General features: G+C 37.1%; 6 protein-coding genes across 6 annotated transcripts; all 6 read right to left on the minus strand.

Moving 5' to 3' along the window:
- Nucleotides 1-616: 616 nt before the first annotated feature.
- LOC141587329 (F-box/kelch-repeat protein At3g23880-like) lies at nt 617-1,894 on the minus strand. Its single transcript, XM_074408790.1, has one exon. The coding sequence runs from the start codon at nt 1,892-1,894 to the stop codon at nt 617-619; it is 1,278 nt and encodes a 425-aa protein (XP_074264891.1).
- A 1,830-nt stretch (nt 1,895-3,724) lies between these two features.
- LOC141587337 (uncharacterized) lies at nt 3,725-4,771 on the minus strand. The gene has a single exon (XM_074408801.1). The coding sequence runs from the start codon at nt 4,769-4,771 to the stop codon at nt 3,725-3,727; it is 1,047 nt and encodes a 348-aa protein (XP_074264902.1).
- A 3,570-nt stretch (nt 4,772-8,341) lies between these two features.
- On the minus strand, nt 8,342-9,625 carry LOC141587347 (F-box/kelch-repeat protein At3g23880-like). The gene has a single exon (XM_074408812.1). It carries the CDS (start codon nt 9,623-9,625, stop codon nt 8,342-8,344), a length of 1,284 nt encoding a protein of 427 aa, XP_074264913.1.
- Nucleotides 9,626-15,363: 5,738 nt separating this feature from the next.
- On the minus strand, nt 15,364-16,410 carry LOC141587354 (uncharacterized). The gene has a single exon (XM_074408823.1). The coding sequence runs from the start codon at nt 16,408-16,410 to the stop codon at nt 15,364-15,366; it is 1,047 nt and encodes a 348-aa protein (XP_074264924.1).
- Nucleotides 16,411-17,734: 1,324 nt separating this feature from the next.
- Nucleotides 17,735-19,003, minus strand: LOC141587363 (putative F-box protein At1g32420). Its single transcript, XM_074408835.1, has one exon. The coding sequence runs from the start codon at nt 19,001-19,003 to the stop codon at nt 17,735-17,737; it is 1,269 nt and encodes a 422-aa protein (XP_074264936.1).
- A 4,659-nt stretch (nt 19,004-23,662) lies between these two features.
- Nucleotides 23,663-25,508, minus strand: LOC141587371 (uncharacterized). The gene is made up of 2 exons (XM_074408847.1): nt 25,421-25,508; nt 23,663-24,978 (listed from the first exon to the last, which is right to left on the minus strand). Exons 1-2 carry the CDS (start codon nt 25,506-25,508, stop codon nt 23,663-23,665), a joined length of 1,404 nt encoding a protein of 467 aa, XP_074264948.1.
- Nucleotides 25,509-26,617: the final 1,109 nt, after the last annotated feature.

Raw genomic sequence — 26,617 nt, forward strand, 5'->3', positions numbered from 1 at the left:
GACTGTTCTGATACCAAAAAATATAAACGAACTCCAAAAGCCAGAACATCTCCAAAGTCTCTTGCAAAGGAATCACTCATATAGTAATATACAAGATGTGAATATTCAAACCATCGTTTGCTGCTTAGATTTGAAAAGAACAATCACAGTTTTATGGATTACCAGCGACGTCCCTGCTACCACGTCAAAATGCGTAGCCAACAACATCTCAAGTAAGTAATCAAGTCGGATCATTTGTAACAATATATAATACACTACGCAGCATGTAAGCTCATTCATTCATAAAGGAGAAATTGCACTTAAAAGTATCTAAGCATATGACATGTCCGTGACTTTGAAAGGAGAACAAAATATGCTAGGAATAGTACGATTTCTCACTAATATGCTAGGAATAGTACGGACACTACACAACATGTAAGCTCATCTCAAAAGCCAAGAAAAACAGAAGCTGCAAAATATGCTAGGAATAGTACGATTTCTCACTAATCAAGCAGCAAGAGCAATGAGAGGCAATTGTCATATTCAAGGTTGGTTGGCTAACAGCGAAAGGTTCTTCTCAAAACCAGTGGTAAGATGAAACATAGTACTGATATAGTACGAGAAATATTCTCCGTATTCATGGGAAATCCCTTGAATCAGGGGCTTCGTATCCTTTGGACAACACCAAGCTCTCTGAATATGTTTCCAATTTTAAATGAGAGCTCATATATCTTTTCAACGGATGTACTTGACCACTAGCTATATTATAAGCCATGTTTCCGCAAACAAAATAGCCACCATCACTCTCATAATAGAACACCTTTTGATAAGAAATTTTCTCGCTTAAGAACAATTGATGAGCATCCCGAGTTGATTTCCCTGAAAACCAAAGAGTCCACGGCCCCTTTTCATTGTCGTGTTCTAACACCCATATGCTAGAAGTTACTTGAGAAATACTAAAAACAGCTAGCGATCCCCCAAGAAGAAACAGAAACCTCACGAAGCCTGTTTCGTCCAAACTAAATGGCAGTTCCAAAAGGTTGATTATTTCTTTGTCGAAGTCATAGGAACCAAGTTGAGATAATTCATTGCTATGGTTATCATTACTTACAAGCCAGTATGCTGACCCTTGAAAGAACATAGCTGTAGACAAAGAATGAAACTCAAGCATACTAGTAGTGTTGGGATTTCTAATGGTCCATAGTTGATCACGGAGTGTATAAACTGCAGAATGCATCTTTGTAAGTTGTGTATCCTCAATATCTTCAAATGCTAATGCAACCACTTTATAATCCTTACTACCAGGGGCAAACCCTAATAAATAGTAGTTAGTTGTGAGCGGTAGGGAAAGCGGGCAAGTCGGAAGTAGCAACGATTTGCGAATACAAGGGTTCCACAATTTCAATTCTTTATGGAAACGAGGGCCATATTGTCCCACTAAAAGCAACCCGTTACAGCTACTTTTAATATGGTACGAGTACGAATCAGGTTTCCTAAAAATGACACTGGTATTTTCAAGAGTTTCAGCCTCACGAACTGTCAATACCCACCCTTCTTGATTGCCTTCCCAAGTTTCAGCCTCATGAATTGTAAACAGCCGCCGTTTATCTTTATTGCCTTCCCCAAAACTCTCAAGGGCTAGCAATAACTTATTATTCCCAGAATTGATTTTACAATGTTGGAAATGTAAGTGAATGAAATCAGGGTCATCGATAATAGAGCACCAAGATTTACATACGCACCTGAATTGTAATAGGGTTTTCGCAGACAATGATGACAAAATCTGAGTCCAAACTTCGGGTGGTAAGTACTTGGATTTTGAAATATTGGTGGTCAAATGCTGGTGAATGTTTGATGAAGTTTCTGAAATCTGTTGCAAATTTGATGAAGTTGTGGAATTCTTACTGCTCTTCATTGTTGATGCGGAGAATTTAGATACCTAATAATCGGACGGAATTTTGATAATAATGGTTTCTTAATTATATAGCAATTATTATTATTATTATTATTATTATTATTATTATTATTATTATTATTATTATTATTATTATTATTATTATTATTATTATTATTATTATTATTATGAGGACGATAATTAGAAACATAATATACCTAAAATATATCTTAGAGACAGATTTGATATAAACTATTGGTAACATAATTTCTAAAGATAATATCAAAATCTATAATTTATTCTGCGCCACATTTGAAGAGTTTTTATTTTTAGAAAAATAAAAATTAACTATAAAATTAATCAAAAAAATAAATAATGTCATTTAAATGTATATATTTTTAAACAAAATTAATGAAATTGTTTATAATTTATTTATTAGCATATCGTTTAGTTACGATTTAACATACAAACAACGAATTTTTTATCACAAAAATCTTAGAGACAAATTTTAAGTGATTATATCAAAATAGCAAAGTAAATAAGATATTTTATCAAAATAGGAATTGTGATTTAGACGGGAAAATTTGAAGCTTTTCCTATTCTTTATGCGTTTGGTTGAAGGTCTATAAGAAAGAGAAAGGAACAAAGTGATACAAATAAAGAAAATGAAATTTCCTTCCTTGCCCCCTCAATCCATCTAATTCCTTACCCTCCACTCCAAGGTATGAGATTTCATTACTTTTTACTCTTCAAGCACCTTATTTACCTACCACCACACTTGCGACTCCTACCACACGAGTCACCATAGCCCGCCTTAGTATGTTCGATTACCGAAGCAACTTCAATTATCTTCAGGCTTGCTTGCAATTCCCCAAAAAAGTCATATGTTGCATAAATGTCTTTCTTTAATAGAACTTTTTTTTGAATACTCAAAACTCGAATACTTGCGTCTGTTTGATGATGTTTCTGAAATCCGCTGCAAAGTCGATCAAGTTGTGGGATACTTCATTGTTTATGCAGCACTAAGTTTAGCAGTAAATGGCAAGACGTCGAGGATGGGTGAGATTTACTAATACATACGGAATCTTGGACAGAACATGGCCCGAACATTAGCAAGTATTCGGGTATTTTGTACTTGCTGCTATTCATTGTTTTTTCAATTCAATCATGTTTCAATTGAATTGTGGCATGCTCATATAGTCAGCAATCGGAATGCAAGCTCATTCATATATAAAGGAGATATTGCACACATGTATAGCATTCCTCATTCATTCATACAGGAGATGTTGCATTGATGTATAGCAGTTCGTATGTATAACTCTCGACAATGAAGAATGAACTGCGATTTTCAGAGTTATTGAAGAATGCAACATAAATAACACAAATTGTATGTAGCACAACACTGTTTTGGCATTTTATAGTGTGAGACGGTCCTTCTATTTGCTAAACACACATTTATTATTGTCGATAAACTAACGTTCTTATTTATGAAAGGACCGTCTCAGACTCTCACGCTATCACACGGTCTTACACAAACAATTGGAAGAAAGAAAGATAAAAGTATCTAAACATACCATAATATGAACTCGTATCTGCAGAATTCAAGGCATACAAGGCCCAGGGGATACCGAGAAAAAAGAAGCTACAACAATATGCCAGGAATAGTACGAATTCTCGCCAAGCAAACAAGGCTTGCACGTCTCTAAACCCCGACCCCCCCCTGATGTACTTGAACTCTTTGTCTCTTTTTTAATTTATTGTCCGTTTCGACCAAAAAAAAAAAAAAAAAAAACAACACGAGCATTGAGAAGCAATTGACATATTCATGGTTAAACGGAGTAGTACTCTTATTCATGGGAAAAACTTCAAATCGCGAGCTCCGTATCCTATGGACAACACCAAGCTCTCCGAATATGTTTCCAATTGTCCATCGAAGCTCATATATCTTGTAAGCTCCTGCATTTCACAACTAGCTATATTATAAGCCTTCTCCCCACAAACAAAATAGCCACCGTCACTCTCACAATAGAACACCTTTCGATGTTTACAAATGCAGTTCGTGAACGCTTTATAACCGTACCAACTCGACTTCCCAGAGAACCATAAAGACCAGGGCCGGTTTTCGTTGGCCTGTTCTAGCACCCATATGCTGGAATTTACCTCAGAAATACTGAAAACCGCTAGCGAGCCCCCAAGAAGAAACAAGAACCTTGAGTATTGTGTTTCCTCCAAACTAAATGGCAGTTTCAAAAAGGTGATATTTTCTGACTCGAAGTCAAAGGAACCAAGATGAGTTAATCTATTCTCTTGGTTTTGGTTATCAATTTGTCCAAGCCAATATGCAGCCCCTTGAAAAGAAACAGCAGTTGATACAGAATGAAACGGCCCAAACGTACCTGTAGTGTTCGGCAAAATTATATCGAATTTATTATTTCTGACAGTCCATTGTTGATCACGAAGTGTATAGACCGCAAAAAACATCTTTCTAGGCTCTATATCTGGACTTTTTTCAAATGTGAACGCAACCACTTTATAATCCTTACTAACAGGAGCGAAACCAAACAGATATACAGAATTCGTGAATAAAGACGTTGAAAATGGGCAAGCGGGAATTACCAATGATTTGCGAATACAAGGGTTCCACAATCTCAACTCTTCCCGGTAACAAGGAGGGCCATCATTTCTATTAACAAGGAGCAACCCATTACAGCTACCTATAATACGGTACGAGTACGAATCATGTCTCTTGAAAATTCGACAGGTTTTTTGAAGCGTTTCGGCCTCACGGACTGTCAACAAGCACCCTACATTGTTATAGAGTCCCAAACCCTCGAGGGCTACTAATAATTTAGGATTTTTATTATCTTCGGAATTGTTATTGCAACGTCGAAAATGCATATTAATGAAATCAGAGTGATTAATAATGGAACACCAAGATTTGCAAACGCATATGGATTTTATCAGGGTTTTTATTGGTAATTTTTCAAAAATTTGAGTCCAAATTTCGGGTGGTAAATACTTGGTTTCTGAAATCCCCCGAAATTTAGACTGCTTCGTGGAATTATTACTGCTATTCATTGCTTCTGCAGCAGTAAAACTGTAAAGGGTTAGAAGAGGATGAGAGTGGGAGAAGGAGTAGGGTAGTGCCGTAGTGGTAAATATATACTCCGTATATGTAAATATTTCATAAATTATCTCTTACCTTTTTTTATTGATATTCCTAGTCATACACTCATACATATCTTACTCTAGCACTAATAAAATGGATACGGAAACGCACACCAACACGTAACTTGGTATCTTATAAAATACAGGACAAGAGACATTTTTTAAAATTTATAAAACGGTGTTACTCCTTTTTACATACATTTTTTCATAATACTTCCAAACATTACCCTCTCTTCCACTAAAAACATTGAAAAATTCTTTCTTAAAACCTAAATATATTTTACTGAAATTCTCCAATTATGAATTTATCAAATAAATAATTTAAAACCTAAATAATCTCTTTTTTATTTAATTCATTAACGATGTTATAGGTAGATTAATTAGACTAATAAAATTAGGGTTTGTAAAAATAATTGTCAATTGAAAATTTATGGTCTAAATCTTGCGTCGTGGTTGCGGTGCTAGTTCTTCAAGCTCTTTTATATTCATGTATGGATAACTACCGCATCAAAGTAGTTGTATTACTTTTCAATTGCTTTAGTGGAAAATGCACATGTACATTTTACAAGTTTTTATGCAATCGTTCTACTTTTCAATTGCTTTACTGCGTCTTTACTTTTGTAATCACCAACATTTACTATTTTCATTATTTTTAATTTGAGACTCGGACTAATAGTTACCGGTCCAAGAGCGTCGTTAAGACCGGCCGAGGGCGCAAAGAAAACGGCGGTGAGGCCGTGAGGGTGGTGGATGGTGGCTGTCGGGTATTGGTTAATGGTTAGAGTAAAGAGTAAATGAAGAAGATTGAAAAAGGGTAGTAAAATAAAATCATTAAAACAAAAGGAGTATTATGGTCATTTACGTCCATGAATGAGTAAAACTCGTACATGAATGAGCACAACCCTTTATTTATCCTTTAAGATTAGATTAATTTTATCTATTGATAATTATTTATTTATCCTTTAAGATTAGTAAATTAATTAGGTGTTTTAGAAAAGTTGGAGTCTCTCACAGTGCCTGAAAAAACTCTCTTTTATATATATACACTGACTAGTTTTAAACCCGTGCAAAATTGCACGGGTATGTATTTAGGACGATATGAATATTTTTTGATGAATATTTTATTTTTACATTTCTATTGTAATTATCTAATAGTTCTATATCACTGATGTACATGTTTAATGTAGATCAGCGATCTAACTGGAAATGAACATTCTCGATGTTTGTTGAAGAGTAAATTTACTCGGTAGCCTATCATTGTCATCTACCATTTTCGATGTGCGCGGCTAGTAGTTAAGTTGCCGAGTTTTTAACTGTAAGTAAATACTCCGTCATGATTTTTTTTTTCAAATATATCGTAATATCTAGTTTTAAAAAATTATGCTGGTAATTTATTCGCATTATATGTAATTCAATCCTATAATTAAATATAAATCCTTCTCGTAATTATGTAATTTTATTGTTATTCAATTTTTTTGTAAAATTATGTAAATTCTATAATTTGTAATTAGTTTCATTTATTCCGATTTGTAATTCATACCGCTTATATGCCATTAATTTCATTTATTCGGAATGTATAAAATTATTTCATAGTATTTGTTCTAAGACGGAATTTGTCGCATGTTTGTTTTGACGGAATTCTGAAGAAATAAATACTTTGCACACTAACGGGTTCCACCATAACATGAATTTCCAGAAAAAAGGGTTGTATTAATGACGTGGCACGTCCTGGATTGAGTATTGTCTTCTGAATTAATAAAGATAAGATTTGAACCATTGTTGAACCCAACTATTTTTCTAAGGGTGTACTTGGATAGCAAAAGTGGAGGGAAAAAGAGGGGAGGGGAAAGGAGGGAAGGGAAAGTGAGAGAAGGGAAGGGGAGGGGGAATGGGGAGTGGGTGTTTGGATACAATTTCCCTCCAAATCTTGCCTATTGTGAAGAAATTTTGATTAGACTTGGAGGAGGAAAATTGAATCCCTCCAAATCATTCCCCCTGCATTTCCCTCCACCTTCATTTGCTATCCAAACAAGGGATTTTAAATCCCCTACTCTCCCTCCCTTTATTTTCCTTCCAAATCTTACAATCCAAACACACCTAAAAGAGACATAAATTTCTTAGTTACGCCTTGTTCAATGTCGAGATCAAAAGAACATGTCATTAAGCTCTCACAACAACAGACGATCAAATGTTGACAAACGCCCCTCTTCCACAATTAACAATACCCTGAAAATATGAAGTCAAATTACGAAGTACTTCGTATTAGTTCAACCAGCGGATGCTAGGACTTGTCCCTCAAAGTACACTGACATATAAAGTCAACACCCCAACTCCTTCTTCACTTTTGACATTGCAATCTTATCAGTGCATCTTTAATCAACAAGTCAAAAAAAAAAAAAAATCTTATTAACTTACAAAGCTACTTCTCTAAAATCATGTCAACATCATACTCTGTAACTTAAATCTAGTTCTCTACAGTAAAATCTTAAGTACAAAGAAAGTAATCTCATTAACCCTGTCACGTTTGATTATCGGTGGTGCCTGAATCGCTTGACAAAATCAATAAATCATCCTCAGCTGCAAATAAAGTCTGCTTTTTTTCGTTATTATTTTAGTTGGTTTGTTAGGAAAACACGGTCACAATAAACAAACAGGACAAGACAGCAACAATGGAAGAAAAAACCTGAGAAAAAGAGAAAGATTTCCCACATCCACTTCGGTGAAGTACAGGGGTGTTGGGCAGAGAAAATGTGGGAACACCCTTTAATCATTCACCATCGTTTGCAACTTAGATTTGAAAAGAACAATCACAGTTTTATGGATTACCAGCAACTTCCCTGGTACTGGTAGCATGTCAAATTAAGTAGCCAAGAACATCTCAAGTAACCAAGTCGGATCACTTGTAACAATATATAATATACGGAGTACTACGCAGCATGTAAGCTCATTCATTCATATAGGAGAAATTTCACATAATATAAACTCGTATCAGCAGTTTCGAGCCATACACAAAGCCAAGGGGATGCCAAGAAAAAAAGAAGCTACAAAATATGCTAGAAATAGTACGATTTCTCACTAATCAAGCAGCAAGAGCAATGAGAGGCAATTGTCATATTCAAGGTTGGTTGACTAATAGCGAATCGTTCTTCCCAAAACCATTGGTAAGACGAAACATAGTACTGATAGTAGAAGAAATATCCTCGTATTCAAGGTTGGTTGGCTAACAGCGAAAGGTTCTTCCCAAAACCAGTGGTAAGACGAAACATAGTACTGATATAGTACGAGAAATATTCTCCGTATTCATGGGAAATCCCTTGAATCAGGGGCTTCGTATCCTTTGGACAACACCAAGCTCTCCGAATATGTTTCCAATTTTAAATGAGAGCTCATATATCTTTTCAACGGATGTACTTGACCACTAGCTATATTATAAGCCATGTTACTGCAAACAAAATAGCCACCATCACTCTCATAATAGAACACCTTTTGATAAGAACATTTCTCGCTTAAGAACAATTGATGAGCATCCCGAGTTGATTTCCCTGAAAACCATAGAGTCCACGGCCCCTTTTCATTGTCTTGTTCTAACACCCATATGCTGGAAGTTACTTGAGAAATACTAAAAACGGCTAGCGATCCCCCAAGAAGAAACAGAAACCTCACGAAGCCTGTTTCATCCAAACTAAATGGCAGTTCCAAAAGGTTGATTATTTCTTTGTCGAAGTCAAAGGAACCAAGATGAGATAATTCATTGCTTTGATTATGATTACGTACAAGCCAGTATGTTGCCCCTCGAAAGAAGACAGCAGTTGACAGAGAATAAAGGTCAAGCATAATACAAGTAGTGATCGGATTTTTAACGGTCCATAGTTGATCACGGAGTGTATAAACTGCAGAATGCATCTTTCTAGGCTGTATATCTATATCCTGACTACTTTCAGATGCAAAGGCAACCACTTTATAATTCTTACTATGAGGGGCAAACCCTAACAAATAGTACCTAGTTGCGCGCGGCAGGGAAAGTGGGCAAGCTGGAAGTAGCAACGATTTGCGAATACAAGGGTTCCACAATTTCAATTCGTCATGGAAACGAGGACCATATCGTCCCACTAAAAGCAACCCGTTACAGCTACTTTTAATATGGTACGAGTAGGAATCAGGTTTCCTAAAAATGACACTGGTATTTTCAAGAGTTTCAGCCTCACGAACTGTCAATACCCACCCTTCTTGATTGCCTTCCCAAGTTTCAGCCTCATGAATTGTAAACAGCCGCCGTTTATCTTTATTGCCTTCCCCAAAACTCTCAAGGGCTAGTAATAACTTATTATTCCCAGAATTGATTTTACAATGTTGGAAATGTAAGTGAATGAAATCAGGGTTATCGATAATGGAGTACCAAGATTTACATACGCACCTGAATTGTAATAGGGTTTTCGCCGGCAATGATGACAAAATCTGAGTCCAAACTTCGGGTGGTAAGTACTTGGATTCTGGAATATTGAACAAATATTGGCGAATGTTTGATAAAGTTTCTGAATTCTGTTGCAAATTTGATGAAGTTGTGGAATTCGTACTGCTCTTCATTGTTGATGCGGAGAATTTAGATACCTAATAATCGGACGGAATTTTGATAATAATGGTTTCTGAATTCTGTTTCCTAAAATATATCTTAGAGACAGATTTGATATAAACTATTGCTAACATAATTTCTAAAGATAATATCAAAATCTATAATTTATTCTGCGCGACATGTGAAGAGTTTTTATTTTTAGAAAAATAAAAATTAACTATAAACTAATCAAAAAAATAAATAACGTCATTATATATTTTTAAACAAAATTAATGAAATTGTTTATAATTTATTTATTAGCATATCGTTTAGTTACGATTTAGCATATAAAGAACGAATTTTTTATCACAAAAATCTTAAAGACAAATTTTAAGTAAGTGATTATATCAAAACTAGTGTAAATCCCGTGCATAAATGCACGGTTTTTTTAGATCAAGATGTTCGAGAGCTTAGCAAATACAGATGATAAAATTTAAAGCGAATTTAAATATTTTCACACTATAGATAAAAGATATTAAGTTAAAGGGAAATGAATAAATATTTATTTTGTAAGTTTATAGTATTAGAAACTAAAACTTTCTCTGAATATTTTCCATAAACAATGTCAACTAAAATTACGTAAAACATTTAGCAGATAATATATGAATTTTCATATTTTTAAAATTTAGATTAAATATATTCTTACAAAACGACCTATATGAAATGCTATTGGTTACGGAGTAGCGATTTGTTATATTGCAATCTTGTTTCATAGGTAGACTAATACACATCATACTCCCTCCATTTACCTATTTATTTTCTTCCCATTTCTCATTTTTGGCAATTTATTTCTTTTCTTCCTATTTCTCTTCTTTCCTTATTTAGACATCCAAATGACAAAAATTTCCTAACCCCACTTGTATATTTACAATATTTGTCATTGCTTTTTCATTACTTTTTCATTCTTTAATCCCTTTTCATTACTCTTTCATTACTTTTGTTACTTTTTCATTACTTTTTCATTCTTTAATCCATTTTCTTAATTGTTGTGCAAAAAGAAATGAGATGAAAATAGATAAACGGAAGGAGTATATAATAATAAGATCATATAAATCAGGAAAAATTCTTACGTACTCCGGGAGTACCGTACTCCTTACACTTAAAACTAATCCACCAAATAGAATATAATAATATCCTAGGTGTAAGGAGTACGGTACTCCCGGAGTACACAAGAATTTTTCATAAATCAGAGGTAAGGCCCAACTTTTACAGAATAATAGCAATTAATAGAGACCCAACCCCTACCTAAAATAGTTGAGCGGGAAATTTTGGAGTATTACTTATTCTTTTAGTTAAAGGGAGATTATTTATAAATAATTGTCAATTCATTAAATTTTCATATGTCTCATGTATTTTGATTTGTAATAAAAAAAAATAATCAAGAGAGTTGACTAATAATGTTATGAGATGTGTATTTTAGTGATTTTTTTTATATCAAATGACATCATTTTTTCCTGAAATTTTTTTAATAGTCTTTTTATCACAAAACTAATAATAATAATAATAATAATAATAATAATAATAATAATAGTGTATAGCGTTTCATTTTAATTCGCAAATCTTCTTACTACACCCTGACCAACGTCAATGTCTTCTCCAATCGGTTAAGAAGACATAATGTTCACAATCATAATTATTTGCAATAATTTGTATTAATTGATACTATAGAAGATGTATGCATTTATTAGCAAATAGCAACAATATAGTTTCCTTTTTTAAATCGAATACTTTGGAGGGAAAATTAAGAGAGTTTTTATTCTCTTAGTAGTAAGGGAGATAGCAAAGTAAATAAGATATTTTATCAAAATAGGAATTGTGATTTAGACGGGAAAATTTGAAGCTTTTCCTATTCTTTTATGGGTTTGGTAGAAGGTCTATAAGAAAGAGAAAGGAACAAAGTGACACAAATAAAGAAAATGAAATTTCCTTCCTTGCCCCCTCAATCCATCTAATTCCTTACTCTCCACTCCAAGGGATGAGATTTCATTACTTTTTACTCTGACCTTATTTACCTACCACCACACTTGCGACTTCTACCACACGAGTCACCATCAAAACGCCATCGCCGCCGCCACCACCACCACCACCAAAACAACCACCACAACCGCCCCACATAAACCACCACCACAACACCATCGCCACAACCACCATCACCTAAACGCACCATCCACACACCAAAACAAACCACAAACCACCATAGTTCATTTTTCTTGACGTAACCAAACAATTAGTTAAGTTTTAGGTAATTCCTTACTTTTTCCCTTACCCTTTCTAATTTCCTTTTCCTTTCCCTTTCTCTAACCAAACGCTCCCTTAGTGTTTAGTAGTACAAAGCGTCTTGCTTGTGACGGACTAATCCCGTCACAAGCTTGTGACCTCTCACAAAAAGGGAGAGGGGACAAGGTGGGGCACCCTCATGTGCTTCTCACTCACCTCTCAATGGGTATTTTGTGAGAGAAAAAAATAGGGGATTGTGAATTCTACTATTATTCCATATTCCTTATGATCGAGATGAACGATTGGTAATAAACTGTAGAGCTACAGTTTTTGACCGTTGGTGTTGGTCTTGTATACTGTACTAGAAAAGGGTGCCGTGGTGGTTTAGGGTCTTAGATACTTAGGGTGGTGGTGTTGAATGTTGATGTGGGTGGGGGTTAAGGGGTGGCACTGGGTTGTGTCGTGCCGCTAGTTATGTCTTCTCTCATGCCTAATATAGAGAAATGACTCACTTCCAGTCCGGGGTTTTGGTCGGGATGTTACAACAATTTTAGCACGAGTAGATAGATATAGGTTGAGCAGCAAAGCGATATGTTTCCTCGGTACCTATAAAATGAGGTGTTGCTAATATGATTCTTACTAAAACGAGGTATAAATCCCGTTAAAATAAACACCTTGAAAATAGATTGTAATTCCTTCCTAATTTGAGTCTTGGTATTGATCAGAACTCAATCTGCATATAGCCCGCCTTAGTATGTTCGATTACCGAAGCAACTTCAATTATCTTCAGGCTGCATTTGCTTGCAATTCCCCAAAAAAGTTTTTTTTTTTTTTTTTTTTTTTTTTTTTGACAGCTGTGAAAAAAGAGTTTTACATTATAGTGGTACGCTTAACTAAACCATACCTAAACACTACAACATAAAACATTAGAGTACTACTAATAATATAAACTAAAACAAGGTAAAAATTGCATCGGTTAATAGCACAGTGCTGATGGCGTAAGACGAAGGTCTGAACACGCTCTTCGAAAACAAAATCTACCCCAATCGTTAATGGATGAGCAACGTCGGCCAAAGGAAAATACCCATCTTTGTTAGTCTTGATTGATGTAGCTTCAGAGAAATACCTGCAACAAAACCCAAGAAAGGGTCTCGGAGATTCATCTCCTTGGCTGTGATAATCTTCCTCAAAAAGCCAACTAGCCTCCACAAACTCATTGTAACTCGTCTTTATCGATACAACTTCGGAGAAATACCTGCAACAAGACCTAAGAGAGCGTCTCGGAGATTCATCTCCTTGGTTGTGATACACCTCATCTGGAAACCAACGAGCCCCTTGATTCAACGAGGAAGAACAAAGTGCACTTACGCCCCAAGGACGTAGAAAGAAAAGGCGGAAAACAGACCACAAAAATCTGTCTCTAGAGGAGAACAAACTCCTACACTTTAGGACACAATCCCCGCTGACCAGAACCTCGTAGCCAAGAAAATCGAGTAAAAAGGTAGAAAACAAAGGGGGAAACCATTTAAACATCCCTCTAATCAAAACCAACTCAGGAGACCGCAGTGAGTTGAACACAACAGTGAGCCGATGCAAAATACCAATCATCCTAATTACGCCGGGGATAAGGGGACAGGACACCCCAAACCATCCACCGGAGCCCATTATTTGAATTAACAAAAAACAGAAGAAGTCGGAAAAACACATTAATCAGTGGTGAACCCACCGCATCCGACCCACCAACGACACAACCAAAGATCCGACTCCACCCTACCAAACACACCTCCACAGACAGACAAACGGCCCAATCGCAACGGCTTTACTCCTAACAAAAAAGAAACAGAAGACAACACCATCGGTCCCGGCGGACCCAACAACCACCAAACCCGAACTGAGACTCCAAATTCCACAACGAACCCCCCAGGACCATCGGCTACATGCTACAAAACCAACCTAGACAACAACCCAGCCCGACACGCGACACGCCAAAGCAGTAAATGGAACAAAACGGAGGGGAGAGGGGCGAGGGGAAGGGGGAAACTCCGAAAAAGTTCCAAAACCACCACCATAAACAAAAGGACACCAAAACAACCAACACCCAAAGACCAGACCAACGACCCATAAGCAAAAAGGAACAAACCAGATTGGGGAAAGGGGCGAGGGAGAGGGGAAAACAAACCCGTTTGGCCAGCACGTCCTTCGATGACAGGACAGGAGAACAGAGGAACGGAACGACCTCAGAGCACCGACACCAAACCTAACCAATCCACCGGACGACCGAGACGGAACCCCAAACAGATTTCAACAAAAGGAGTGAAAGCCGGCGAAGGTGAACGGAGTCAGGGGAGACGTGACTAATCACCGGAGATAGGTTAAAGGGAGAACCCATCTCCGGCGACAGGGTAAGGGAAGCAGAAGAGGAGGTGTGTTGAAGGGTGTGGCGGCGGCTCAATCAAAATTAGGGTTGTTTGATTTGTTTAGAGAGAAGGGGGAGGTTTTTCTTAGAGAGAGAACGTAGGATTAATGTATCATATGTTGCATAAATGTCTTTCTTTAATAGAACTTTTTTTTGAATACTCAAAACTCGAATACTTGCGTCTGTTTGATGATGTTTCTGAAATCCGCTGCAAAGTCGATCAAGTTGTGGGATACTTCATTGTTTATGCAGCACTAAGTTTAGCAGTAAATGGCAAGACGTCGAGGATGGGTGAGATTTACTAATACATACGGAATCTTGGACAGAACATGGCCCGAACATTAGCAAGTATTCGGGTATTTTGTACTTGCTGCTATTCATTGTTTTTTCAATTCAATCATGTTTCAATTGAATTGTGGCATGCTCATATAGTCAGCAATCGGAATGCAAGCTCATTCATATATAAAGGAGATATTGCACACATGTATAGCATTCCTCATTCATTCATACAGGAGATGTTGCATTGATGTATAGCAGTTCGTATGTATAACTCTCGACAATGAAGAATGAACTGCGATTTTCAGAGTTATTGAAGAATGCAACATAAATAACACAAATTGTATGTAGCACAACACTGTTTTGGCATTTTATAGTGTGAGACGGTCCTTCTATTTGCTAAACACACATTTATTATTGTCGATAAACTAACGTTCTTATTTATGAAAGGACCGTCTCAGACTCTCACGCTATCACACGGTCTTACACAAACAATTGGAAGAAAGAAAGATAAAAGTATCTAAACATACCATAATATGAACTCGTATCTGCAGAATTCAAGGCATACAAGGCCCAGGGGATACCGAGAAAAAAGAAGCTACAACAATATGCCAGGAATAGTACGAATTCTCGCCAAGCAAACAAGGCTTGCACGTCTCTAAACCCCGACCCCCCGATGTACTTGAACTCTTTGTCTCTTTTTTAATTTATTGTCCGTTTCGACCAAAAAAAAAAAAAAAAAAAACAACACGAGCATTGAGAAGCAATTGACATATTCATGGTTAAACGGAGTAGTACTCTTATTCATGGGAAAAACTTCAAATCGCGAGCTCCGTATCCTGCGGACAACACCAAGCTCTCCGAATATGTTTCCAATTGTCCATCAAACCTCATATATCTTTGAAGCTCCTGCATTTCGCAACTAGCTATATTATAAGCCTCCTCCCCACAAACAAAATAGCCACCGTCACTCTCACAATAGAACACCTTTCGATGTTTACAAATGCAGTTAGTGAACGCTTTATAACCGTACCAACTTGATTTCCCAGTAAACCATAAAGACCAGGGCCGGTTTACGTTGGCCTGTTCTAGCACCCATATGCTGGAATTTACCTCAGAAATACTGAAAATCGCTAGCGAATCCCTAAGAAGAAACAGAAACCTCAAGTATTGTGTTTCCTCCAAACTAAATGGCAGTTTCAAAAAGGTGATATTTTCCGACTCGAAGTCAAAGGAACCAAGATGAGTTAATCTATTATCTTGGTTTTGGTTATCAATTTGTCCAAGCCAATATGCTGCCCCTCGAAAAGAAACAGCAGTTGATACAGAATGAAACGGCCCAAACGTACCTGTAGTGTTCGGCAAAATTATATCGAATTGATTATTTCTGACAGTCCATTGTTGATCACCGAGTGTATAAACCGCAAAAAACATTTTTCTAGGCTCTACATCCGGACTTTTTTCAAATGTGAACGCAACCACTTTATAATCCTTACTAACAGGAGCGAAACCAAACAGATAAACAGAATTGGTGAACAAAGACGTTGAAAATGGACAAGCGGGAATTACCAATGATTTGCGAATACAAGGGTTCCACAATCTCAACTCTTCCCGGTAACAAGGAGGGCCATCATTTCTACTAACAAGGAGCAACCCATTACAGCTACCTATAATACGGTACGAGTACGAATCATGTCTCTTGAAAATTCGACAGGTTTTTTGAAGCGTTTCGGCCTTACGGACTGTCAACGAGCACCCAACATTGTTATAGAGTCCCAAACCCTCGAGAGCTACTAATAATTTGGTTTTTTTATTATCATCAGAATTGTTATTGCAACGTCGAAAATGCATATTAACGAAATCAGGGTGATTAATAATGGAACACCAAGATTTGCAAACGCATATGGATTTTATCAGGGTTTTTGTTGGTAATTTTTCAAAAATTTGAGTCCAAATTTCGGGTGGTAAATACTTGGTTTCTGAAATCCGTCGAGATTTCGACGGCTTCGTGGGATTATTACTGCTATTCATTGCTTCTGCAGCAGTAAAACTGTAAAAAGGGTTAGAAGTGGGAGAAGGAGTAGGGTAGTGCCGTAGTGGTAAATATATACACCGTATATGTAAATACGGAGTATTTCATAAATTATTTCTTACCTTTTTTTATTGATATTCTTACTCATACCTATCTTAGTCTAGGTAGCACTAAAATGGATACGGAAACGGACACGAACAACACATAACATGGTATCTTATAAAATACAGAACACGAGACATTTCTTAAAATTTATAAAATATATGAGTATATTTTATAGTTATATAAGAGTACAATATTCCTTTCAAAAAAAAATAAAGAGTACAATATTATTAATGAAGACATTCAAATATTAGCTTAATACTTTCCCTAGACCTCTCTGGCTCCATTGATCTGCTTTGCTCTCGGCTCGTTCCGATTCTCAGTTTGGGAAGACCTCGGTTCAGTTCCGCCCTTCTAGCAAAACACATGCCTTGAACCACTTCCGCATTTCTTTATTTTATTATTATTTTTTTGTTTATGAAAAGATTTAAAAACTTGTTGGAGGGTTTCAGGGCGCTTTGCAAAGTTGCAAAAACAGCATATTCCATTTTCGGGTTTCTTCTCCATTTTATACTCCCCTGGTTCGGTAGTGAGTCTAGAGGGAGATATGGAGATTGGAGAGCCAGGTTTTGAATTACTCCCTTTGTTCTGCCAATACAAAAGTGGAGAATGATAATATGACCAGGACCGAGTGAATATTCGTATAATTATAACTGTCAGGAAGATCAGAAGAACATAAATGTCCAGGTAAGACGGTTTCTGTTGGTCTGCGAGTTTCAGATTTATCGCAGAGCATATGCAGCAAACATTCGGTTTCAGCTCGCGATGGTGCTCTGTAGTTGTTAAGTCATGAAAAAGGTTAGAGTTTTATTAGCAATCCATAGAAGAAGCTAAAGTAGCTCGAGAAAGAAAGATAAAAGTACCTACGCTGTCGCATACCATAATGTAAACTCAAATCTGCAGAAATCAAGGAATACAAAGCCAAAAGAATGCTAATAAAAAAGAAGCTACACAAATATGCTTGGAATAGCACAAATACTCGCTTCTCAAACCGCAGGAGGAATGAAAAGCAATTAGTATGACAGACGGAGTAGGATTCTCTTATTCATGGGAATCGCGCAAGTAGTGTGCTCCGTACTCTTTGGACAACACCAAGCTCTCCGAATACGTTTCCAGTTGTACACCGCAGTTCATCATTCCTAATTCCTGCACTTCGCAACTGGCTATATCATAAGCCCACTTCCCGCAAACAAAATAGCCACCACTCTCACAATAGAACAGCTTTTGATGTTTAAAATAGCAGAAATCGAGTACTGCAAAAGCTTCCGGACTTGATTTTCCTGAAAACCATAGAGTCCATCGCCTCTTTGCGTTGTCTTGTTGTAGCACCCATATGCTCGAAGCTACCTTAGAAATACTGAAAATCGCTAGTGATTCCCCAAAAAGAAACAGAAACCCCAAGTTGCTTCTTTCGTTCAAAGTAAATGGCAGTTCCAGAAAGGTGATATTTTCCGACTCAAAGTCAAAGGAACAAAGATGAGTTAATTCACCCCGTCGGCCTCGATTATCATTTTGTCCAAGCCAATAAGCTGCTCCGTGAAAGAAAACAGCAGTAGATAAAGACTGAAATGGCCCATACCCATCTCTAAACGGGTTCATTAAAGTAATATCGAATTGATTATTTCTGACGGTCCATTGTTGATCACGGAGTGTAAAAACGGCAAAATACATCTTTCCAGGCTCTATACCTCGACTTTTTCCAAATTTGAATGCAGCCACTTTATAATCCTTACTATCGGGGGCGAACCCAAACAAATACCTAGTAGTATAACTGATTAAGTAGCGAGAATGTGGGTTCGCAGGAAGAATCAATGATTTACGAATACTAGGGTTCCACAATCTCAACTCTTCCGGGTAACAAGAAAGCCCGTTCTTTTGATTAACAAGGAGCAACCCATTACAGCTACCGATAATATGGTAAGAGTAAGCATCAGATGTCATGAAGATTCGACATGTTTTTTGAAGCGTATCGGCCTCACGAACTGTCAACATGCACCCTTCATAGTAATCATCTCCCAAATCCTCGAGGGCTATTAATAATTTACTATTATTTTTCCCCGAATTGTTATTGCAAAGTTTAAAATGCATGTCTACAAAATCAGGATCATCGATAATGGAGCACCAAGATCTGCATACGCACCTGAATCGTAATAAGCTTTTCGCGGGTAATTTTGTCAAAATTTGAGTGCAAATTTCGGGTGGTAAGTACTTGGATTCTGAAATACGGGTCGAATATCTGAATCTGCTTATTGGTGTTTCTGAAATCCGCTGCGAATTCGGTGAAGTTTTGGGATTCTTGTTGATATTCATTGTTTACCCAGCACTAAGTTTAGCAGTAAATGGCAACTGGGCGATGTAATGTTGATGAGGGCGAGAGTAGCATCGGTAAATATATACTGTATTAGTTAGGTTAGAACTTTTTACATACAAAAAATGTGTGTTGATTTATGCACGACACATTATACTTGTCGCAGTATACGGAGTAATTTTTACCATTATACCCTTCTTATTTCACAACATATTGTTTAGGGTAGAGGTGTTAACGAGTCGAGCCGAGCCCGAGCTTGGCCTTGCTCGGCTTGTACTCATATAAAACTTGAGTTTGAGCCGATCTCGAGCTTGAAAAAATTGGGCTCGTTAAAAAGCTTACGAGCTTTAACGCGAGTTCGAGCCAAACTCGAGTTCAACTCGAACCTATATATAATTATTGAATTTTCGGTTTCTTTTATCGATATATTTTCAATAACAAGGCGAAAGCTTTATATACAAATATTCGAAAATTAGTAAAACATTTTTTATATGTGTGATACAAATATATAATCATGAAAAAATATTTTAATAAAATATGAGTAATATTTATCTAATTATACAAGTTCGAGCCGTTCACGAGCTTTATTTGGTGGAATGCATAGTTCCATAGAAATGACATTATTTTTAATGATGTTAATTTTAATATCAACAAACTTATCCTTTTATGTAATACAATAGATTAATAGTGTAACGCCCCGTAAATTTCGGACCGTTAATATATTTCGGAAATAATTTATTAATCAAATAAAAGTGATATTTAAGTATTTAAAGTAAAAATAATTCAAAGAAATATAATTTTATTATATTTTGAAGAAAAGTATTTATTTTGATAGTTTCGAGATGTTTAAAAATGGTTTAAACCGTGTAAAATCTTTTATTTCGAAATAAGGGCGTATCGGGGGGAAAATGACAATTCGTTTGAACGTTGGGTAAACGAATTTGGAAATGGGTCGTATGAATACTCTATTTTATTGTAATCTCGTGTTTAAAGACTTTGGTCTTGACGGAATTTGCATTTGACTTACGGATTTAATTATTTTTGAAACAAGTCAAACCCGACTCGTAAAAATCCCGACTAAAAATCCCGCACTTCTTTTTTCCTCCTTTCCTTCCTCCCTCACGCGCATCCCTTCCCCCTACCTTTCATTTTTCTGGTTTTTCCCTTCCATCACCTTCCATAACCTTCCAATCACCATTTTCACAAAATTTCAAGCTGTTTTGGCCATAAGTTCTTCGTTTCTTATCGGATTTTCACGAAATTTACCTTTCCGGAATCCCCTCGCCGAGATCTACGACTTAGTATGTTCTAATTTCAATTTTCATTAAGTTGTTTTAAGATGGAATTTCGGTATTTTCGGTTTTGGTGCTTATTTATTGTGTTTTAATTGTTTATTTAGGTGAAGAATTGGAAGACGAGTTCGGGGACTCGTATATTATCGAAGATAGCGGATAGTTGCTAGTTAGGGTTTGAGTTTGAGGTGCTAATTGCTCTTTTTTCTAGCTTAAAGTAACATATTTCGAGTTACTCGACGAAAGATCGTCACATGTTTTTGATTTTTGTATGTTTGGTGATTTTTACTTGAGTAGTAGTTTTCACATGATAAATTTGTTGTATGCATGTTTAATTTGTGCCTTTTGTTAGTTTAAATTATTAAAGTTGAATTGGGGACGATTAATTAATTTTCAGACGGTCTCTTACTAAACAAAAATGGAAAAATAAGGTGGTGTAGGGGACGGGCAGCAGGCCCGTGGCAGGCCCACGGCTAGCCCACGGCTGCCCGGGTTGGTCCGTGCTTGTTTTGCGGTTTTTCGTACAATATTGGTCATTTTAGGTTGAGTAATGTTATAACTAATATAAGTAACAAAGGGGTAGTATTTTGAATTGATTCATACTAGTAATAAAAAGTATGTTAATGATAAAACTATACTTATGTTAATAGTTATCAAATGTTAGGATAGTTTACAAAATGAATTTGTAAATAATAGGCTCAAAATGAATTTTATAGCGATAATTGTAATGTTTTGTTGATTGTGCCGAAAACTGAGCCTTAGTCCCTTTGACTGATGCGATGTCAGTTAATTGAGTGATTGGTCGGTAGTAATTTGACCTGCACTGCCGCAGGTGGGGTTGCGGGTAAAAATTCGGTTGAATGAATTAGATAATCGGCCTTTTTCTTGTTTTAGGCCATTTATCAAGCTTTAGTTCACATGTATAGCTTATTGAATTTAATAGCTTCTTATTTTGTAGTAATGACCCTAGTTTCCCCTGAAGCCTTTAATGTGATTACTATTGTTAGAATTAGAAATTAGTATTGAGGATTCTGTTGGATTGTATGCTGTAAATAGACATTTAGATAGCCTTTCACATGATAGAATGTTAGCATTTAGGTTGGTAAGTAGGACTTTTTGCCCTCTTAAGGTTAAGTGGGTGACTTACTTGACTTGTGTGGTGAGTCTTGGGTGGTGTGGGCTAAGGTATTCAAGCTGGGACTAGCTGGGACTAGGTCATAGGTGAGTATTTCGGCCTTCATCATAGATAGGTCTTTATAGTCTTTGACGAGTATATGTTCACTGCTTGATAGCCTTTGTGTTCCTGACTAGTGGATTTATATCCAAGTTGGGGCATGACCTCAGGTACTTATTTTGATAGTATGGGGTCAGCTTAAGTACTAGCCAACCCTTCGGTGGTGTCCTTAGGGTACTCACTTCACTTTGTTTTAAAAAAAAGTTGTGGGTCTTGGGTGCGGTGGTGTGTATCCGCATGTCTAGGTCTGCTTGTGATTTTAGGCTAGGGTTGTGTTGTCTCTTGACCATGTTTTCTTAATAGTAACCGCCGAGCCAAGATACCGGTTCGATTACCTTCCCTACCTCGTGGTATAGACTCGAGTTACAAAGTGACTATTGGTCGTGCTAAGAACTTATGCCTGTCTTTGATATATTGCCCTTTCTTGTTTGATGATTCTATGAATCATAGAAGGTGAGATGCAAGCCGGCTATGGTTGATAGAGTTTGGATTACAATTTGTTAAATGTTTCACATGTTAGTTTAGTTTGGTCAGTTTAGGGCTCATATGTTAGAATAATTGATAATTGAATTCCTTATCATCTTGTTTACATGTTTTATTACATGTTACATAAATTTTGACGATTCGTGGCTGGGAGGACTCGAAGTTACTCCCCACTGAATTGTGGCTTTCGTGTTTGTATAAAATGCGATTGACAGGTTGTTGATGCTTTGTTGGGGGTCAGAGACGAGCTAGTGAGCAAGGAACCTTGGACCTAGTTTTGGCTATTCTATTAGTAACCCTTTATTCCTTTGGTTTGTATATTATTTGAAGGGACATATGTCTCCCTTTTCTATTTTGGGTTGTATCATTCTACTTTCTATTTAGCTATGGCATAGTAGTTCATCAGCTTTTGCAGGGTTTTGGCACCCGCTTCTGGGAATGTTGGTCTTCTTGAGTTGGATTGCTTGTGAATGGTTTAGTTAGAAAAATTTTTGAAATTGCAGGTTTTTGGGATAGTTGAACCATTTACAAACATATCCTACCAGTTTTTCCGTAGAATTTACGCATTTAAGTAATTAGATAACGCTATTTTTTTAGGGTGTCACAAATAGCATCAAGATTTGGAATGACACTAGACATAAGGATCTTAACAATCCTGATAAAGACGTGTCAGTTAGAAATACTACTAATAAAGAATAAATTTGGTGGGTAAAACCAAAATAGGTTTCTAAAGCTAAATTTTGACATATCAAAAATAGATGGTAATAAAGCTGCTCTAGGATATTCTATAAGAGATCATAATGGTAAAGTCGTTTTGCTAGGAGCAAAAAAGTGCGGATCTAATAGCATTCTTGTTGTCGAACCTCTTGCTTTAAAAGAAGGCATTTTAGCAACTAAATACTTAGGAATCTCGAAGTTAATTGTAGAAGGTGATAATTTATGTGTTATCAACTCAATCCGTATTACTTGGCAAATTCTTTGGAAAAATTCTAGTATTATCAAAGATGTAAAATTAGATCTTCAGTTCTTTGATGAAGTGATAATTAAACATTGCTTTCGTGAAGTCAACAACGTTGCCGACTTTATGGCTTCTATTGGACATTCATGTCCAACTCTTTCGATGTGGTTTGAAAGCCGGTGGCTTCAACTTACCTCTATCATTCGAAAGGGTGAGATAGGTTGATCCTACCTTAGAGGATCAATCTAGTTTTATTACCTTATCAAAAAAAAAAATAGTGTGAGGTGGCCCTTTTATTGGCTAAACATAAATTTATCATTGTCGACAAATCAGTGTATGTTCTTATTTATAAGACCATCCCATGCTATCACACGGTCTTGCACAATAATTGGAAGCTACAACAGTACGAATTCAAGGCATGCAAAGCCCAGGGGATACCAAGAAAAAAGAAGCTACAACAATACGAATTCTGGCCAAGCAAACAGCAAGAGCAGAGAGAAGCAATTGACATATTCAATGTTGATTGAATAACAGCCAGAGGTTCTTCCCAAAACCATTGGTATGATCAAGAAAGTACTTCGTAGTATTTTCTTAATCGTGGGAAATATTTCAAATCGCGAGCTGCGTATCCTTTGGATAACACCAAGTTCTTTTTTTTTTTTTTTTTTTTTTTGGCAGCTGAAAAGAAAGGTTCCTAAAATAAACTCATAGCCTTTTTCGCCAAGGCATGAGCTTTGGAGTTACAGTCTCTGCGAACATAACTAAAACACAAACAATGAAAAACAGATGAAATAAGAGAAATGTCTTGGAGAATGCCCTTTATGAGGTGATGCATCGTCTGATTTCCCATCCATTGCGTCAGTAGCGAGAGGCAGTCAGAAGAGAGTTCAATGTGAAGAAAACCTTCCTGACGTGCCCAAGCGATGGCCTCCTTCACTCCTAGGGCTTCAGCTTGAAGGGGAGATTCAGCCCGACCACATAAATAACCTTCATATATAGCATCCCCTTCAGGCCCAAAAGCAATCCATCCAAACCCCGCAGGACACGGTTTTTTCCAACTTGCATCAACATAAATACGTATCATAGCGCAAGGAGAGAAACTTCCGATACAATAAAAAGGTCTACCCTCACGGAGCATTTGGAAGTCAATATCATTATCAGAAGAAGATCCTGGGGCACCGTCCTCAAAACCAGGCGGATGTAAAGGAGCATTGTTACTCTTATCATTTGCTTGAAGAACGTCTTTAATCAGTTGTCGAGCCTTGATGAAGAAGACGTTCGGGTTAAAGGCTTCACCCCTGAAGCGGATGTTATTTCTTAAAGACCAGAGGCTAACCAAAATAGCGAGAAAGCTTAAGACAAGATTAACCCCATCCTCAAGACCAGATAGATAAAGAACCCAGTTAATAATCCAGTCTCGAACATCCACCCAGTTAATAATCCAGTCTCGAACATCCAGTGTAGGAAGATGACTGACATTAATACCCAGCTCCGATCCAGCCCAAATCCTGGAGCTAAGAGGACAATCGCGGAAAAGGTGATCAAGAGACTCCACGGTATCGCCTGCGTTGTTGCACATAGAACAAGAGGGAGCCCAGTTTAAGTCCCTTTTTGCAAACTCACTCCCAACCGGAAGGGAACTTGTCATGATTTTCCATAGAAGAATCTTCCAAGGTTGAGGACCTAGCAGATTCCACAATCTTTTCCTACAAAAGAGTTTCCAGTTCGCGTGGAGCCTTTCTTTATCCTTTTTAGATCCATGCTCATTGAAGTAATCGTGAAAGCTAATGCCATATCCGCTCTTAACAGTGTAAATGCCGCTGCTAGTTCTGGGCCAGAAAATTTCATCTCGTGATTGAGAAGCACAAAGAGGGATGGCCAGAATTTGATTCACGCTATCTTCAGTAAAGAGTAACTTAATAAGACCTTCATTCCATCCTCCATTATTAACACCAAGTTCTCTGAATGCATTTTTAGGTGTACACAGGAGGACAATGATCTTTTGAGATTCTGCACTTGGCAACTAGCTATATTATAAGATTTCCTCCCGCAAACAAAATAGCCACCGTTACTTTCACAATAGAAGACCTTTTGATTATTACAATTGCAGTACTCGATTGCTTCATAACCATCCAGACTTGATTTCCTCGAAAACCATAAAGTACAGGGCCGCTTTACATTCTCTTGTTCTAGCACCCATATGCTGGAAGTTACCTTCGAAATACTGAAAATCGCTAGCGACTCCCCAAGTAGAAACAGAAACCTCAAGAAGCCTCTTTCGTTCAAACTAAAATGGCAGCTCCAAAACAGTGATTTTTTCCTTACCAAAGTCAAAGGAACAAAGATGAGTTAGTTTACTCGTTCGGCTTTTGCTACCATTTTTGTCCAAGCCAGTATGCCACTCCTTGAAAGAGAACAGCGGTTGATAAAGATGGAAATGGCCAACACGCACCTCTAATAATGTTCAGTAAAGTGATATCGAATTGATTATTTTTGACGGTCCATTGTTGATCACGAAGAGTATAAACTGCAGTAAACATCTCTCTAGACTCTATACCCTCGACTTTTTTTCAAATGTGAACGCAACCACTTTATAATCCTTACTCTCAGAGTGTCAGGGGCCAAACCAAACAAATACCTAGCAGTACTGATCAAATAGCGAGGAGGAAGTGGGATCGCAGGAAGAATAAATGATTTACGAATACTAGAGTTCCATAATTTCAATTCCGGGTAACAAGGACCGCACTCTCGATTAACAAGGAGCAACCCATTACAGCTACCAACAATATGGTACGAGTAAAAATCAGGTTTTATGAAGATCCCACATGTTGTTTGACACGAATGGGCCTCCAGTAACTGTCAACCAGTAACATCCATGCCTATGGTAATGACATCTGAAACCCTGGAGGGCTACGAAAAATTTATTGTTATTGCAAAGTTTAAGATGCTTGTTCACGAAATCAGGGTGGTCAATAATGGAGCACCAAACTTTGCATACGCACTTAAATTGTAGTAAAGTTTTCGCGGGTAATTTTAGCAAAATATTCGTCCAAATTTCGGGTGGTAAGTACTTGGATTTTGAAATATGGGAGTATATATTCGAGCCGAACCCGAGCCCACCCGAGCTCAGATCGGCTTGTTTACAGCCCTAAATTCACCACGACCATGCTTTTTCTATGCGTCTTTTCTTGCAAACACGCTTCTTTTCTATGCGTCTTTTCTTGCAAACTTGCAATACTTTGATCGCTAAGGGTGTGTTTGGATTGAGTGATTTGGAGGGAAAAGAAACGGAGGGAGAGTATGGGATTTAAACTCCCTTGTTTGGATAGCAAATAAGGGTGGAGGGAAATGGAGGGGGAGAGATTTGGAGGGATACATTTTCCCTCCTCCAAGGCATATCAAAATCTCTCCACAATAGGCAAGATTTGGAAGGAAATTGTATCCAAACACCCACTCCCCATTTGCCCTCCCCTTCCCTTACCTCCCTTTCTCTTCCCTCCTTCCCCCTCCCCTCCCTTTCCCTCCACTTTTGCTATCCAAACACACCCTAAGGGTGTGTTTGAATTGAAGGATTTGGAGGAAAGAGAGGAGAGGGATTTGAAAGGATGAGAAATCCAATGTTTGGTTAGCAAAATGGAGGTGGAGGGAT

This window comes from Silene latifolia, chromosome 1, assembly GCF_048544455.1.
Source record: "Silene latifolia isolate original U9 population chromosome 1, ASM4854445v1, whole genome shotgun sequence".
In the NCBI taxonomy this organism is placed as follows: Eukaryota; Viridiplantae; Streptophyta; class Magnoliopsida; order Caryophyllales; family Caryophyllaceae; genus Silene; species Silene latifolia.

Bases quoted from the DNA above. Each gene is read 5' to 3' on its own strand.
- LOC141587329 (XM_074408790.1), bottom strand. From the start codon at position 1,894: ATGAAGAGCAGTAAGAATTCCACAACTTCATCAAATTTGCAACAGATT.
- LOC141587337 (XM_074408801.1), bottom strand. From the start codon at position 4,771: ATGCATTTTCGACGTTGCAATAACAATTCCGAAGATAATAAAAATCCT.
- LOC141587347 (XM_074408812.1), bottom strand. From the start codon at position 9,625: ATGAAGAGCAGTACGAATTCCACAACTTCATCAAATTTGCAACAGAAT.
- LOC141587354 (XM_074408823.1), bottom strand. From the start codon at position 16,410: ATGCATTTTCGACGTTGCAATAACAATTCTGATGATAATAAAAAAACC.
- LOC141587363 (XM_074408835.1), bottom strand. From the start codon at position 19,003: ATGAATATCAACAAGAATCCCAAAACTTCACCGAATTCGCAGCGGATT.
- LOC141587371 (XM_074408847.1), bottom strand. From the start codon at position 25,508: ATGTTTACTGCAGTTTATACTCTTCGTGATCAACAATGGACCGTCAAA. The intron at 24,979-25,420 runs GTGCGTGTTGGC...TGCCAAGTGCAG, and splicing joins TTTACTGAACATTATTAGAG to AATCTCAAAAGATCATTGTC.